Source organism: Oncorhynchus kisutch, linkage group LG18 (assembly GCF_002021735.2).
Source record: "Oncorhynchus kisutch isolate 150728-3 linkage group LG18, Okis_V2, whole genome shotgun sequence".
In the NCBI taxonomy this organism is placed as follows: Eukaryota; Metazoa; Chordata; class Actinopteri; order Salmoniformes; family Salmonidae; genus Oncorhynchus; species Oncorhynchus kisutch.
The window spans coordinates 5,668,587-5,681,404 of NC_034191.2; the positions used below are offsets into that span (position 1 = coordinate 5,668,587).

Below are 12,818 nucleotides of genomic sequence, written 5' to 3' on the forward strand. Positions count from 1 at the left end.
TCTGTCTCTCTGTCTCCTTTTCTGTGTCTCTCTGTCTCTCTGTCTCTCTCTCTCTGTGTATCTCTATCTCTCTCTCTGTCTCTCTCTCTCTGTCTCTCTCTCTCTCTCTCTGTGTATCTCTGTCCCTGTCTCTCTCTCTCTGTCTCTCTCTCTCTCTCTCTGTCTCTCTCTCTCTCTCTGTCTCTCTCTCTCTCTCTCTCTCTCTCTCTCTCTCTCTCTGTGTATCTCTGTCCCTGTCTCTCTCTCTCTGTCTCTCTCTCTCTGTCAATTCAATTCAATTCAAGGGCTTTATTGGCATGGGAAACATGTGTTAACATTGCCAAAGCAAGTGAGGTAGACAACATACAAAGTGAATATATAAAGTGCAAAACAACAAAAATGAACAGTAAACATTACACATACAGAAGTTTCAAAACAGTAAAGACATTACAAATGTCATATTATATATATATACAGTGTTCTAACAATGTACAAATGGCTAAAGGACACAAGATAAAATAAATAAGCATAAATATGGGTTGTATTTACAATGGTGTTTGTTCTTCACTGGTTGCCCTTTTCTCGTGGCAACAGGTCACAAATCTTGCTGCTGTGATGGCACACTGTGGAATTTCACCCAGTAGATATGGGAGTTTTTCAAAATTGGATTTGTTTTCGAATTCTTTGTGGATCTGTGTAATCTGAGGGAAATATGTCTCTCTAATATGGTCATACATTGGGCAGGAGGTTAGGAAGTGCAGCTCAGTTTCCACCTCATTTTGTGGGCAGTGAGCACATAGCCTATCTTCTCTTGAGAGCCAAGTCTGCCTACGGCGGCCTTTCTCAATAGCAAGGCTATGCTCACTGAGTCTGTACATAGTCAAGGCTTTCCTTAATTTTGGGTCAGTCACAGTGGTCAGGTATTCTGCCGCTGTGTACTCTCTGTGTAGGGCCAAATAGCATTCTAGTTTGCTCTGTTTTTTTGTTAATTCTTTCCAATGTGTTAAGTAGTTATCTTTTTGTTTTCTCATGATTTGGTTGGGTCTAATTGTGCTGCTGTCCTGGGGCTCTGTAGTGGGTGTTTGTGTTTGTGAACAGAGCCCCAGGACCAGCTTGCTTAGGGGACTCTTCTGTCTCTTCTGTCTCCCTCTCTCTCTGTCTCTCTCTGTCTCTCTCTCTCTCTCTCTCTGTCTCTCTCTCTCTCTCTCTCTCTCTGTGTATCTCTGTCCCTGTCTCTCTCTCTCTCTCTCTCTCTCTCTCTCTCTCTCTCTCTCTCTGCTGCCACTAATACTGTGTTTAAAACAACTAGGAACTTGGAAATCTCTTGACTTCAGTGAGTTCTAGGGAACCTTGGGGAAAAATGAGATCCAACTGGGGAAAAAACTTTTATCCAACTCTGAATTCCAACTCGGAAACTCAGGCCTCTTTCTAGAGCTCTGACCTTCCGACCTGAAGATCACTGATGTCATGATTTGACCAGAGTTCCCGGTCTTGATATGCCTCGTTCAAAACAACTGGGAACTCTGAGAAAAACGAGGTTTGGCCTGAGAAGAACAATATTGGCAGGCCAGGCATATAGCCAATATGCTGTGATAATGTATCAGGCCAGGCATATAGACAATATGCTGTGATAATGTATTAGACCAGGCATATAGACAATATGCTGTGATAATGTATTAGACCAGGCATATAGACAATATGCTGTGATAATGGTTTAGACCAGGCAAATAGCCAATATGCTGTGATAATGTATCAGGCCAGGCATATAGACAATATGCTGTGATAATGTATCAGGCCAGGCATATAGACAATATGCAGTGATAATGGTTTAGACCAGGCATATAGACAATATGCTGTGATAATGGTTTAGACCAGGCATATAGACAAATGCTGTGATAATGGTTTAGACCAGGCATATAGACAATATGCTGTGATAATGTATTAGACCAGGCATATAGACAAATGCTGTGATAATGGTTTAGACCAGGCATATAGCCAATATAGCCAAAACTGCCCAAACAATCCTACAGAACTATTTTTAATGGTTTAATGTCACATAATGTTAAAATATGTATATATAATCTGAGCGGTAGATCTCGGCATGCTTTTTGACTGCGAAAGTGATCTTGAAAAATGGTGACCACTGTTCTAGTTTATCATTATACCATCTATACTGCTGTGAATTATCTTGTCAATAACCAAAAATATTGTATTTTCTGCCGGTGTACAAAAAAAACGTAAGTAAAAGACACAAAAAAAATTACTGCTTATATCGTTACCATGACCTTTAACCTTAACCCTGTAGGGATCTGTCTCGCTGCCAGACACCGGTGATTCACTGGTGATTCAACGGCCGCCTGTCATTTACCTCATTTCTTACCCCTACAGATGTAGGGTATTAATTTGAGACGGTTTGCTACAGCAGGAAAATCACATCAGGACTGACATATATCAGTCCATTGTATCAGGGCAGGGCCACATTAGGAACTATTCAGGCCTTTGTTATTACCATGTAAATGGAGGTGGTGGAAGGATACAGGAAGCCCCTGGTGAGTGGTTAGCCTTTCCTGATCTGTGCTCTCTGAGAGGACAGAGTTCCTCTGTGTGTTCTGAACAGACTCCTCTCTGTCACACACAGCAGCTCTGTTACTGGGACTCTCTGTCGCTACTCAGGGACATTTTCATTTGAATGGCCAAGCCCACGCAACCGCAGAGGAACTAGCATGATCCCCTAGCCCAAGGAAGGTGCCCTCTGCTTCCTGCCTCCTCCCACCCTACCACTTCCTTATTTGGAGAAGTGTCATATAGTCAGTGTGATCTGCATTAACTCTGTGCTGTGGCTGTCTACTCAATTCTCCATTAGATTTAAATGTCACTCTTCAGGTATATCGTTTGGTGTGGCTCACTCAGGAAATAGGGGCCTATTTTAACGGTCTCCAGACAATATCACAGTTACCACGGTTGATTTGTGAAGACTGCCTGTTGTTTTTTGTTTACAGATTACAGTCACATCTGTAATGTAATTGTTTTTTTTGTCCTCTGAGCCCAGTTTTTCTGAAGTTATCTGGATGTTCACCTATCGGATAGGATTAAACACATAAACATTTTATGAATAGAAGGGACTAATAATTGACATGAATGGGGAACTCCTGTTCTACTCATTATATTTCTAATGCATTTAAATCCTTGTTCAATGCTGTATATGGGCCCAGACCACATACAGGAAGTATATGTGAGTTTTTTTTTGTTTGTTCATGTTTGAGTCACTCACTTTGATTTGAAGAAGAAAGTATATTTATATCTACAGCATCAGAACACTCAAAACTGAGACACGTTGATGTTGATTGAGAAGTAAGGGATCATCAACAGGGGGGGGGGGTTATTCATTCCAATGGAAAATAACGCCCGGCATGAAAGGTGTGTTCCACAACGATCTAACCCTGAGCTGGTAAGAGGACTGGTCAACCCTCAGTGCTTGGTTCCTCTCTAGGTTTCTTCCTCGGTTCCTGCCTTTCTAGGGAGTTTTTTTTCCCTAGCCACCGTGCTTCTACTTCTGCATCGCTTGCTGTTTGAGGTTTTAGGCTGGGTTTCTGTACAGCACTTTGTGACATCTGCTTATGTAAAAAGGGCTTTATAAATACATTTGATTTGATTAAATGATTTACTGGTAATATACACCGAGTGTACAAAACATTAGGAACACCTCTTTCCATGTCACAGACTGACCAGTTGAATCTGAGAGAGAATACACCGAGTATACAGAACATTAGGAACACCTCTTTCCATGACACAGACTGACCAGTTGAATCTGAGAGAGAATACACCGAGTATACAAAACATTAGGAACACCTCTTTCCATGTCACAGACTGACCAGGTGAATCCAGGTGAAAGTTATGATCCCTTACTGATGTCACCAGGGTTTTTAAGCCTTGTGATAATTGAGACATGGATTGTGTATTTATGCCATTCAGAGGGTGAATGGGGCAAGACAACATCTTTAAGTGCCTTTGAACAGGGCACGGTAGTAGGTGCCGGGCGCACCGGGTTTCAGCGTGTCAAAAAATTCACTAAAAAGCTGCTGGGTTTTTCCACGCTCAACAGTTTCCCGTGAGAATCAAGAATGGTCCACCACCCAAAGGACATCCAGGCAACATGACACAACTGTGGGAAGCATAGGGTACCACAGTACGAGTCATAATACCCATAAAACCTAGCGGTCAAACAGGGAAATGGTTCCAATTGTTTTTACACCATTAATTTTTCCCATAGGGGTTTCCAAAAACACTTCGAATAAGGGCTGTGTTTCGTGTAGGTTTACCCTGGATTGACGTTTTTAGAACCTTGTAAATCTCTTTCGGACAAGGTGACGTGTATCAATATATTCACCTGTATTCCCCCCCCACCCCCCCCCCCCCAAAAAAATGAAATGCTAATTAGCTCCTAATGTGGCTATCATAAAGAACTACAAATGCCATGATGTTCTGGATGAGACTGACGAATCGAGTCGAAGGTAAAATCTGGATTCTCTGGATGAACTCATGTTAGATCATTTACACTGAACAAAAAAATATTAACGCGTTTCCATGAGCTGTTATTAAAGATCCCAGAAATGTTCACAACATGCTTTTTTACATCCATGTAAGTTTCTCCTTTGCCAAGATAATCCATCCACTTGACAGGTGTTGTATAAACAGTATGATCATTACACAGGTGCACCTTGTGCTGGGAGGACAATAAAAGGCCACTCCTAAAGTGTGCATTTTTGTCACACAAGACAATGACACGGGTGTCTCAAGTTTTGAGTGAGCGTGCAATTGGCATGCTGACTGCAGGAACATCCACCTGAGCTTTTGCCAGATAAATTAATGTTCATTTCTCTACCATAAGCCGCCTCCAACGTCGTTTTAGAGAATTTGGCAGTATGTCCAAACGGCCTCACAACTGTAAACCACGTGCAACCACACCAGCCCAAGACCAGCACATCTGACTTCTTCACCTGCTGGATCTTCTGAGACTGGACAGTTGATGAAACTGTGGGTTTGAACAACCAAAGGATGTCTGCACAAACTGTCAGAAACGGTCTCAGGGAAGCTCATCTGCGTGTTCGGCGTCTTCGCAAGGGTCTTGACCTGACTGCAGTTTGGCGTCGTAACTGACTTCAGTGGGCAAATGCCTCATGGTAGTAGTGGGGTTATGGTATGGGGCAGGCATAATCTACGGACAACGAACACAATTGCATTTTATCAATGGCAGTTTAAATGCACAGAGATACCGTGACGAGATCCCGAGGTTCATTGTCGTGCCTATTCATCCTCCGCCATCACCTCATGTTTCAGCATGATAATACACAGCATCATGTCGCAAATATGTTCCCGTTCTTCCATGGCCTGTATACTCACCTGACATGTCACCCATTGAGCACGTTTGGGATGCTCTCTGGATTGACTTGTTTTCGACCGCGTCTTCCTGTTCCCGCCAATATCCAGCAACCTTGCACAGCCGATGAAGAGGAGTGGGGACAACATTCCACAGAACACAATCAACAACCTGATCAACTCTATGAGAAGGAGATGTGTCACGCTGTACGAGGCAAATGGTGGTCACACCAGATACTGACTGGTTTTCTGATCCACGTCCCTACTTTTTTGTTTTAAAGGTATCTGTGACCAACAGATGCATATCTGTATTCCCAGTCATGTGAAATCCATAGATTAGGGCCGAATCAGTTTATTTCAATTGACTGATTTCCTCATATGAACTGTAACTCAGTAAAATCCTTGAAATTGTTGCGTTTATATTTTTGTTCAGTGTCGTAAGTAACTGATGTCCCGTGTGGTTCAGTTAGTAGAGATTGGCACTTGCAACGCCAGGGTTGTGGGTTCGATTCCCACGGGGAGGACCAGTATGAAAATGCATGCATTTATTACTGTACATCGCTCTGGATAAGAGTGTCTGCTAAATGACTCAAATGTAAATCATTTGGAAACATTTCTTTTAAATGGACAATTCTGTCTCGTGCAAGTTTTAAATTGATCAAATACCTGTTAGCAAAGGTGTCAGCTAGAGATGACGTGCAGAAGCATGCTGGGATTTGTAGTTTTATATGATGTCTACTTTGATGCTAATTACCATTTGTAGAATCTGAGAGTAAATAGAGCCGAATATATTGAATAAAGTTACCTTGTATGAGAGAGATTTAAATGGTTATCAAATTGTCAAGCCATAGTAAGCCTACGCGAAACACAGCCCTTATTTTAAGTGTAAATATAATCCCCAATGGGAAAAATGAATAGTGGAAAAATGATTGGAAGCATTTCCTTGTTTGACCACTAGGTTTTATGGGTATTATGACAACTGCACAGTGGGGCTCTATAGGCGTCAACATGGGCCAGCATCCCTATGGAACGCTTGTTGAGTCCATGCCCTGACGAATTGAGTCTGTTCTGAGGGCAAAAGGGGGTGTACCTCAATATTAGGAAGGTGTACCTAATGTTTTGTACACTCTGTGTATGTAACTCTGTGTTAATGATTGAGTTGTTCTTTCTCTCCAGGATGCCCATGAGTTGGGCATTAATGCAGTGAGGTTCAGCTCCAGTTGTAACCTGCTTGCTACTGGAGGGACAGACAGATCCATTAAGCTGTGGGATGTTAAAGCAGGTATGGGAATGTGTGTGTGAAGACCGATGCATCATTAACCACCCGACACTACTGTACCTAATAAATATGGGCACATCTCACTACTACTACTACTACTACTACTACTACTGTTACTACTACTACTACTGTACCTAATAAATATGGGCACATCTCACTACTACTACTACGACTACTACTACTGTTACTACTACTACTACTACTACTGTACATAATGAATATGGGCACATCTCACTACTACTACTACTGCTACTACCACAACTGCTACTAATGCTACTAATGCTACTACCACTACTAATGCTACTACCACTACTACTGCTAATACTGCAACTACTACTACTACGACTACTACTGTACATAATGAATATGGGCACATCTCACTACTACTACTACTACTACTACTGCTGCTACTAATGCTACTACCACTACTACTACTACTACTGTATATAATGAATATGGGCACATCTCACTACTACTACTACTGCTGATACGACTGCTACTAATGCTACTACCACTACTACTACTGTATATAATGAATATGGGCACATCTCACTACTGCTACTACTACTGCTACTACTACTACTACTACTACTACTACTACTACTACTACTACTACTGCTACTCCTACTGTTACTACTACTGTTACTACTACTACTGCTACTACTACTACTACTGCTACTACTACTACTACTGCTATTACTGATGCTACTACTACTGCTATTACTACTGCTACTACCACTACTACTACTACTACTACTACTACTGCTAATACTACTGCTACACTACTGCTGCAACTACTACTACTACTACTACTACTACTACTGCTACTGTTGCTACTACTGCTACTACTGCTACTACTGATGCTACTACTACCACTACTGCTACTACTACCACTACTGCTACTACTACCACTACTACTGCTACTGATGCTGCTACTACTACTACTACTGATACTACTACTACTGCTACTAATACTACTGCTACTACTGCCACTGCTACTACTACTACTGCTACTACTACTACTGCTACTACTACTACTGCTACTACTACTACTACTGCTACTGTTACTACTACTACTACTACTGCTACTACTACTGTACAAAATGAATATGGGCACATCTCACAACTACTGCTACTGCTACTACCGCTACGACAACTACTACTACTACTGCTACTACTACTGTTACTACTACTGCTACTACTACTACTACTGATGCTACTGCTACTACTACTACTACTGCTACTACTACTACTACTGTTACTACTACTGCTACTACTACTACTACTGATGCTACTACTACCACTACTGCTACTACTACTGCTACTACTACCACTACTGCTACTACTACTACTACTGCTACTACTACCACTACTGCTACTACTACTACTACCACTACTGCTACTACTACTACTACTGATATTACTGATGTTACTACTACTACCACTATTACTACTGCTACTACTGCTACTACTACCACTACTACTACTACTACACAACTACTGCTACTACTACTGCTACACTACTGCTGCGACTACTACTACCACCACTACTGCTACTGCTACTACTACTACTACTACTACTACTACTACTACTGCTACTACTACTGTACATAATGAATATGGGCACATCTCACTACTACTACCACTACTGCTACTACTACCACTATTACTACTGCTACTACTACCATTACTGCTACTACTACTACTGCTACTACTACTACTGCTACTACTGTTACGTCTACTACTGCTACTACTACTGCTACTACTACTGCTACTCGTACCACTACTACTACTACTACTGCTACTACCACTGCTACTACTACTACTGCTACTACTACTACTACTGCTACTACTACTACTACTACTACTACTACTGCTACTACCACTGCTACTACCACTGCTACTACTACTGCTGCAACCACCACAATACACAACATTATCCAAGGCACTACTTCTGCTGCTACCGCCAACACCCACTTCCACCAATATCCATCCCCACCCACCAACAGCCATCACCACCCAACACCACACACCAACAGCCATCACCACCCACCAACAGCCATCACCACCCAACACCACCCACCAACAGCCATCACCACCCACCAACAGCCATCACCACCCGACACCACCCACCAACTGCCATCACCATCCAACACCACCCACCAACAGCCATCACCACCCACCAACAGCCATCACCACCCACCAACAGCCATCACCACCAGCCAACACCACCCACCAACAGCCATCACCACCCACCAACAGCCATCACCATCCACCAACAGCCATCACCACCCACCAACTGCCAACACCACCCACCAACAGCCAGCACCACCCACCAACAGCCATCACCACCCACCACCCACCAACACCCACCACCACCCACCAACAGCCATCACCACCCACCACCACCCACCAACAGCCAACACCACCCACCAACAGCCATCACCACCCACCAACAGCCATCACCACCCACCAACAGCCATCACCACCCACCAACAGCCATCACCACCCACCTCCACTTGTAGACATTATATAACATGCTCCATTGTTTCCATGTTTCCAGGCATGCTCCACAACAGAGGTACACTAGATGGCAGCAATGAAGGAATAACCAGCATAGAGTTTGACCAAACAGTAAGACATCACAGCATTACACCACTACACTACATCCCCACTACACCACTACACTAAATCACCACTACACTACTACACTAAATCACCACTACACTACTACACTAAATCACCACTACACTACTATACTAAATCACCACTACACTACTACACTAAATCACCACTACACTACTACACTAAATCACCACTACACTAAATAACCACTACACTACATCCCCACTACACTATCACTACACCACTACACTACACCACTACATCACCATTACACTACATCACCACTACACTAAATCACTACTATACCACTACACCACTACACTACACCACCACTACATCACCACCACTACACTATCACTACACTACCACTACACCACTACACTACACCACTACATCACCACTACACTAAATCACTACTATACCACTACACCACTACACTAAATCACTACTATACCACTACACCACTACATCACCACTACACTACACCACCACTACATCACCACTACACTACACCACCACTACATCACCACTACACTACATCACCACTACACTGTACACTACACCACCACTACACTATCACTACACTACCACTATACCACTACACTACACCACTACATCACCACTATACTAAATCACTACTATACCACTACATCACCACTACACTAAATCACTACACCACCACTACACCACTACATCACCACTACACCACCACTACATCACCACTACACTATCACTACCACTACACTACCACTACACTACACCACTACATCACCACTACACTAAATCACTACTATACCACTACACCACTACACTACACTACACCACCACTACACTACACCACCACCACCACTACACTATCACTACACTACCACTACATCACCATTACACTACATCACCACTACAGTAAATCACTTCTATACCACTACACCACTACACTACACCACCACTACATCACCACTACACCACCACTACACTACACTATCACTACACTACCACTACACCACACCACTACATCACCACTACACTAAATCACTACTATACCACTACACTACACCACCACTACACTACACTACCACTACATCACCACTACATCACCACTACACTACACCACCACTACACTATCACTACACTATCACTACACTACACCACTACATCACCACTACACTAAATCACTACTATACCACTACACCACTACACTACACCACACTACCACTACATCACCACTACACTACATCACCACTACACTAAATCACTACTATACCACTACACTACACCACAACTACACTACACTACCACTACACCACCACTACACTACCACTACATCACCACTACACTACACCACCACTACACTACATCACCACTACACTACACTACACCACTACATCACCACTACACTAAATCACTACTATACCACTACACTACACCACCACTACACTGCACCACCACTACATCACCACTACACCACCACTACACTACACCACCACTACACTACACTACCACTACACCACCACTACACTGTACACTACACTGTAATATGACTAGAGGTGATACAATACACTGTAATATGACTAGAGATGATATACACCATACAATACACTGTAATATGACTAGAGATGATACACTACACTGTAATATGACTAGAGATGATACACTACACTGTAATATGACTAGAGATGATACACTACACTGTAATATGACTAGAGATGATACACTACACTATAATATGACTAGAGATGATACACTACACTCTAATATGACTAGAGATGATACAATACACTGTACTATGACTAGAGATGATATACACCATACAATACACTGTAAAATGACTAGAGATGATACAATACACTGTAATATGACTAGAGATGATACACTACACTGTAATATGACTAGAGATGATACACTACACTGTAATATGACTAGAGATGATACACTACACTGTAATATGACTAGAGATGATACACTACACTATAATATGACTAGAGATGATACACTACACTCTAATATGACTAGAGATGATACAATACACTGTAATATGACTAGAGATGATATACACCATACAATACACTGTAATATGACTAGAGATGATACAATACACTGTAATATGACTAGAGATGATACACCATACAATACACTGTAATATGACTAGAAATGATACACTACACAGTAATATGACTAGAGATGATACACTACACTATAATATGACTAGAGATGATACACTACACTGTAATATGGCTAGAGATGATACACCACCGGTGGTTTAACTCCTGATGATGAAGCACCACTGTTCTCTACTGCTGATTGGACCTGGAGCTGCTCTCAGTGCCCTGAGGATGCTTACTGTTATATAATGTGTTGAAATAATCCCGTGTGTGTGTGTGTGTGTGTGTGTGTGTGTGTGTGTGTGTGTGTGTGTGTGTGTGTGTGTGTGTGTGTGTGTGTGTGTGTGTGTGTGTGTGTGTGTGTGTGTGTGTCTAACCCATCATTAGGGCACCAGGGTTATAGCAGCGTCATATGATAAATCAGCTCTGTTCTGGCGGCTGGATGACTCTGCTCCCAAGGTAACCAAGCAACCAGCCTGATACTGTCATCAGCACGCTTACACACACACACACAATTACACACACATATGTATTGTGGAGCTGGATAGAATCTGTTCAGTGTCTGTGTAATGTAGACACAGAACAGTGTAGTGTAATCTGGACCAATGGAGAGATTGGAGAGAGAGAGTGATGAGTGTAGAAAGATTGGAGAGAGAGAGTGATGAGTGTAGAAAGATTGGAGAGAGAGAGTGATGAGTATAGAAAGATTGGAGAGAGAGAGTGATGAGGATAGAAAGATTGGAGAGAGAGTGATGAGGATGGAAAGATTGGAGAGAGAGTGATGAGGATGGAAAGACTGGAGAGAGAGAGTGATGAGGATAGAACGACTGGAGAGAGAGAGTGATGAGGATAGAACGACTGGAGAGTGATGAGGATAGAACAACTGGAGAGAGAGAGTGATGAGGATAGAAAGACTGGAGAGATTGGAGAGAGAGAGAGAGAGTGTAGAAAGATACAAACTCTTATTTAGAATGATGACCCAGCTGTGGAAAACTTTGTGTGTGTGTTTGTGTGTGTGGCAACTCCACAGCTCACTCTGACAGGCCACTCACGTAAAGTGACAGCAGCCAAGTTTAAATGCAGCCTGCGCCAGGTGGTGACAGGAAGCGCAGACAGGACCGTCAAGATCTGGGATCTCCACCGCGCTGCTTGTAAGTCATTGACTGACCTTACTCTAACCCTGACCCTTGACCCTACAGTGACCCTGGCCGTAATCCTTCAGAGAAAGGGACAAAGTCCCCCCCCCCAGGCTCTATATCTCTCTCCCCCCAGGTATCCAGACCATTGAGGTTCTATCTCTCTATCTCTCCTCCCCAGGTATCCAGACCATTGAGGTTCTATCTCACTATCTCTCCCCCCAGGTATCCAGACCATTGAGGTTCTATCTCTCCCCCCAGGTATCCAGACCATTAAGGTTCTATCTCTCCCCCCAGGTATCCAGACCATTAAGGTTCTATCTC

General features: G+C 42.8%; 1 protein-coding gene across 2 annotated transcripts in view; it reads left to right on the forward strand.

Annotated features, from left to right (window-relative positions):
* atg16l2 (ATG16 autophagy related 16-like 2 (S. cerevisiae)) overlaps positions 1–12,818 on the forward strand; it is a 62,619-nt gene that overhangs the window by 21,167 nt on the left and 28,634 nt on the right. For both annotated transcript variants that reach the window (XM_031795568.1, XM_031795569.1), the window contains 4 exons: positions 6,532–6,637; positions 9,198–9,268; positions 11,746–11,817; positions 12,389–12,509. In XM_031795568.1, coding sequence (XP_031651428.1) covers positions 6,532–6,637; positions 9,198–9,268; positions 11,746–11,817; positions 12,389–12,509 — 370 coding nt within the window. The remainder of the gene's footprint in view (positions 1–6,531; positions 6,638–9,197; positions 9,269–11,745; positions 11,818–12,388; positions 12,510–12,818) is intronic.